At 27.4% G+C, this 5,751-nt stretch overlaps 1 protein-coding gene across 1 annotated transcript; it reads left to right on the forward strand.

Annotated features, from left to right (window-relative positions):
• The first annotated feature begins 348 nt into the window (after nt 1-348).
• LOC133778704 (GDSL esterase/lipase At5g41890) lies at nt 349-4,181 on the forward strand. Its single transcript, XM_062218711.1, has 5 exons — nt 349-602; nt 1,507-1,637; nt 2,108-2,350; nt 2,549-2,807; nt 3,902-4,181. Exons 1-5 carry the CDS (start codon nt 356-358, stop codon nt 4,150-4,152), a joined length of 1,131 nt encoding a protein of 376 aa, XP_062074695.1. The 5' UTR covers nt 349-355; the 3' UTR covers nt 4,153-4,181.
• Nucleotides 4,182-5,751: the final 1,570 nt, after the last annotated feature.

The following is a 5,751-nucleotide window of genomic DNA, read 5'->3' on the forward strand; positions in this document are numbered from 1 at the left end:
TAATAAAATTTATTATGTCATGGGTCACGGAAACATACCAAATTCAAATCTCATCATATTTCTAATAATATAAATATCTATATATATATATTTGAATAACAATAATTAATTCACTTGACATGTTCAAACGATCAGTAAAAAATGTTATCACATTATGATGTAAAAGAATATACACATATATATATAGTAGACCAAGTCTTTTTATATATATAGACCAATTCAAAGATTTGTTCACCTGCTAAAGCAAGGCACAAAAATTGTGTGTTCTCAATTTTTTTTTCTTTCTAATATTCTTATATATATATATAGATGAACTTGGGTAGTACTATCTATAATAATAATATATAATACTAAAATGGAGGCCTTTAATACTTTAGTGTTGATTTTTCTTTGTATGAATATTATTATTAATAACAATGTGAGACGTTGTGTTGGTTTTACTTCCTTTGTTTTTGGGGACTCACTTGTTGATGCTGGGAACAATGATTACCTTTTTACCCTTTCGAAGGCCAATTCACCACCGTACGGCATCGACTTTAAGCCATCTGGGGGAAGACCCACCGGAAGATTCACCAATGGTCGAACCATATCGGACATTGTAGGTAATATATATTAATATTTATTATACTTCTGATTCTCATTTCTCAACAAGAGTCCTTATCATCAGTAACAGGTCTAGCTAGCTAGGGCTCCACTGCAAAAAATTTATGAGGCCATTTAATGAACTTGATCAGTGTTTCGACACATGTAGAAGTGTTGATATAAAGATCAAAACATATATACATTTTTTTCAAATTTTTTTTGTTATAATATGTAGCATTATTAATTTCACACTTTTTGCATCTATATATTTTGTGGAAAATTTAGCTCAAAATTTGTACTAATATTATATTTGGCTCAATCTTTGCATCTTTACTCCAATATACAGTGTACGAACTAGCTAAAAAAAAGTGGATACATTTATTAATATTTATTGAAAATATACAAAATAATTAATTTTTTTATTAAAAAATAATTCAAAAAAAATAATTAATAAATCGTATTAATTAGTGGCAAAAGAATCATTAAAAAATATGATATTTATGTGGGCTAAATTTGACTCGCGTTATATTTTGTGTCAAATTTGACATAACTATTAGACTATTATTAGAGTTTTATTTTATAAAAATAAGATAAAAAATAGATATACACCACTTTATATTTTCTTATTATTAATTTGGGTAGAATTTTGTAGAGACTAATTGTACGTAGCTATATATAGGTACTAGCTTGTTCAAACATTTAATTTTATCCATTCAAGTCAAGATATTTGAAGTGGAATTTATTCTCAGCCATAGAAATAATTACACCGAAAGTTTAATTTCACAGCTTTCTGATTTTTTTTATTTTTATTTTACTATAGCTAGTGCATGTGCATTCAACTGTAAGATTTTTGTTGTCGCATGTAAAATATGATAAATTGATTTACGTACCATAAATTATGCCATAATATGGTGCAATTATTAGGTCAAGTTCTTGGAGCTAAGACCTTTCCTCCACCCTACCTAGCTCCAAATTCTCAAGATGAAGCTGTTCACAGGGGAATAAATTATGCATCTGGAGCCTCAGGAATACTAGACGAGACTGGAAAAATATTTGTAAGTGCAGTATTAGTCGATTTAATTTGCAAAATGACATCTGTCGAAAATCTAGACAGGGTTTATCGAGAATTTCTAATATAGTGTCGATCAGGGTATCTATTGATATATGAGTTTTGAAAGATTTATAAATGCAATACTAATCGATTTAATTTGCAAAATGATATCTGTCGAAAATCTAGACATGGTATCGAGAATTTCTAATAAAGTGTCGATCAGAGTGTCTATTGATATATGAGTTTTGAAATACTTGTAAGTGCAATACTAGTTTTTTTTTAATTTGTAAAATGACATTTATCGAAATCTAAACAAGGTATCGAGAATTTCTAATAAAATATCGATCAGGATGTCTATTGATATATGATTTTTGAAATCGAATTATATGTTAGTAGTTAAATGTATATTGATATAGATATTTATTTTCACATAAAAAATAACTAGCTAAAGTTGATTAATTTTTTTGAATATAGATTGGAAGAGTCCCATTGCGTGAACAAGTGAACTATTTTGAGCAAACTAGGGTGCATATGGTGAATACAATGGGAGACAATCGTACCAACGATTTATTGAAAAAGGCAATCTTTTCACTAACAATTGGGTCCAATGATATACTCAACTATTTCCAGCCATCAATACCATTTTTTAGTCATGATGAGATCACACCAGTGATGTTCCAAGATTTCATGGTATCTAACTTGAGTGTACAATTAAAGGTACATAAGATAGCCATAATTATCTAACCAAAAACACTAGTCCCATTATTACAATTTTTACACATTATTACTCTGTGCCATGTATTCAAAATATATATATATATATATATATATATTTATAGTGCTTTTAATTGGTGTGTTTTACTAGTATTCTTATATATGTTTCTTTCTGTTTTGGTTATAAATATATATATATAGCGACTACACGAGTTGGGAGCTAGAAAATTTATAGTAGTTGGGGTTGGACCACTAGGATGTATACCATTTACTCGAGCCCTCAATTTATTGCCAAGTGGAAAATGCTCGGAAGAAGTGAATGAATTGATTCGAGGGTACAACCACAAACTAAATGGGCTACTTGAACATTTCAACAAGGAGTTGGGTCCCCAAACCATCTTTGTGTATGCAAATTCCTATGACATTTTTCTCAACATTATTCACAATCATCTCCAATACGGTAATTTGCCCAAGAAACTTAATTATATATATATATAAATATTTATGGAGCAATTATATGTGCACTCAAAATATATACACAAATAGTATACAGTGACGCGTGTCATTGTTTTTAAAACGGTGGGTCCCAACTAGTTTAGATAAATGTGATTGGTGGAAATTGAGACTCACTGTTCTAAAACACAATGCCATGTCACTGTGTGTAATATTAATTTGTCATTGATGGTTATTCTCACATATGGATAGTTACCATTATTTTTTGAAATAGTAAATTTTATTAATTAATTTTTAGAGTAACGTATCTTAAAGGGTTTCTACTAATTAAATATCTATTATTTGGACCGTCTATTTTTTAAAATATTTTTATTTTAGGATTTTTCTATGTTTTGTAAATTAGTTTGAATATATACTCTTAAATTAGGTTTTATTTATAGGGTCATCAATCAAGGAACTATTTTTGAATTAATTTATTACAAAACACATGTCTAACAAAAGTATATTTATCAAAATAAATAATCCAAACGAGTGTTTAATTATAAGTTTGTATTATCAAAATTTATATTATTATAATAAAACAAATTTGTGTATTTTTGTTTTGCAAACAAAAGGCTTAAAATAGTATCATCAATAGCGGCAATATATATATGGGTTTATATTTTTTTGGACCATGTGTTTTTCTCCATTATCTGTCTGGACCCTGTATTTTGACAAATTACTTTTTAAACTCTATATTTTGTAAAATGGTTAAAATAGAATCATAAACTCAATTTTGATAAATAAAAAATTGAATATAACAATACAGTTTTTAAGCAAAATGATTTTATTTTTGTTCTGAATTGTTAGTTTGGTAAATTATTTATGATTTTAGTTGAGAAAACATTTACCAAAATCGGGTGTAGGCTTCTATTTTAACCATTTTACAAAACATAGAGTCTAAAAAGTAATTTGTCAAAACACAGGGTCTAAACAGGTAATAGAAAAAAACATAAGGTCCAAAAAGGCATAAAACCTATAGTTCATTGTTATTAATTGTGTTTTGTGGATATATATATATATATATATATATTTATATTCAATTGATTATTATTTTTGTAGGATTTGAGAACACAAATGAACCATGTTGTGGGGGTTATTTTCCACCATTCGTTTGCTTCATGAAAGGAGAAAAAGATGGAAAGATGAACAGGTCAGTCTCAGTGATGTGCGATGATCGATCAAAGTATGTGTTTTGGGATGCTTATCATCCGACAGAGGCTGCAAACCTTGTTATTGCTAATCAATTAGTCGATGGAGATAACACAACCACCTTTCCCATCAATATTCGCCACCTTTATAATCACAACTGACTAATTCTTCTCATATGAAATACTACTAATTAGACTCATCATTATTATCATTTAAGGTTCTAAATATATTAATTAATTTGCTTATTGTAAAATCATTATCCAAGTAATCTTAATTAGGTGGCTTCTGTTAGAGGAATTAACAAGCTATATATATATATATATATATATATATATAGTGTGTGTGTGTGTGTGCTTTTCATGATGAGTTGTTAGTTGGCTGAGCATTCATTGTTTTCAATGAAATATTTTTAATTTAATATCATAATTCAGCATATATATAACAATCGGTAGTTAATAATAATAATCAGTAATTAATACATTTTTAATATTAATTCACACTTGAACCTACGTATTTTGAAATTTTGTGTGGTCTCTTTTTGAGATAATAAATACAATACACAACACATAATGGTCATTGGTGTAATGTTTTAGTCCTCAACTTTCAAAGTACACTTATTAATTACAGTCATTTTATTTCTAATTAATAAATAACAAAAACAATTAAAAGTGATTAGAGTACCCATTAAAATAATAGGGAACGACTACAACACATCTTTTTTTTTGCAACATTAGTGCATCATTTTCTATTTTCGGCACCTGGATAGATATATTCCCAAATTTTTTTATATGACGATGTACATTGTAAGTATTTAGAATATCCTGCGAATTTTCAAGAAATTCTGAATAGTTTACGAAGCCGAAAATAGAGTTCAAACTGTTAAATTTTACACGCGTACACAAAAAAATAGGCACGCGTGCAATAGACAATTTAGACTCTGTTTCGGTACCATAATTTATTCAGAATTTCTTGAAAATTTGTAGGATATTCTAGATAGCTATAATGTACACCATCATATAAAAAAAATTGGGATTATAACTATTCAGGTGCCGAAATAGAAAAATGATGCACCGGTGTTACAAAAAAAATGGATGCGTTGTAATCGCTCCCTAAGATAATATATAATTTAAATTTGGGTGGTTAAATTTAATCTGTAATTTTTCTTTGTATATTCATATTATTAAAAGTACACTTATTAATTAAATAGTCATTTTATTTCTAATTAATAAATAACAAAAACACTAAAAGTGATTAGAGTACCCATTAAAATAATATATAATTAAAATTTGGGGGTTAAATTTGATCAGTAATTTTTCTTTGTATATAGCAAATATATCATATTATTATTAAAAATGGCCTTAATTAAATATATTGTAGTGCTAATTAATTATGAATTACAACACCAACAACCCTTTGAAAAGTAAAGATATTTATTATAAGAATGGTCAAGGAAACATACCATATAACTTAAGTGACCCATTCAATAAATGTTATTATAGTTTCACTGAAAACCATATATATATATTATTAATTATATGATTAGAAAGTTAGTGCATATATGATTATAGTTGAGCAACAAAAGTTGGTGCTCTCTCCTAGTTTGTTTATTTATTTATGAGAAAGACTTAGCCGACAAACTAAGAAAACGTTCTATCTGTTTTATTTCTTTCTTTTTCTTTTTCTTTGAAATTAAACATTGTAAAAGGCATTCATTATTAATCAACGCTCAACTGAAAATTACAGAAAGAATACTCTATATT

The sequence above is a fragment of the Humulus lupulus genome, chromosome 5 (genome assembly GCF_963169125.1).
Source record: "Humulus lupulus chromosome 5, drHumLupu1.1, whole genome shotgun sequence".
Lineage (NCBI taxonomy): Eukaryota > Viridiplantae > Streptophyta > Magnoliopsida > Rosales > Cannabaceae > Humulus > Humulus lupulus.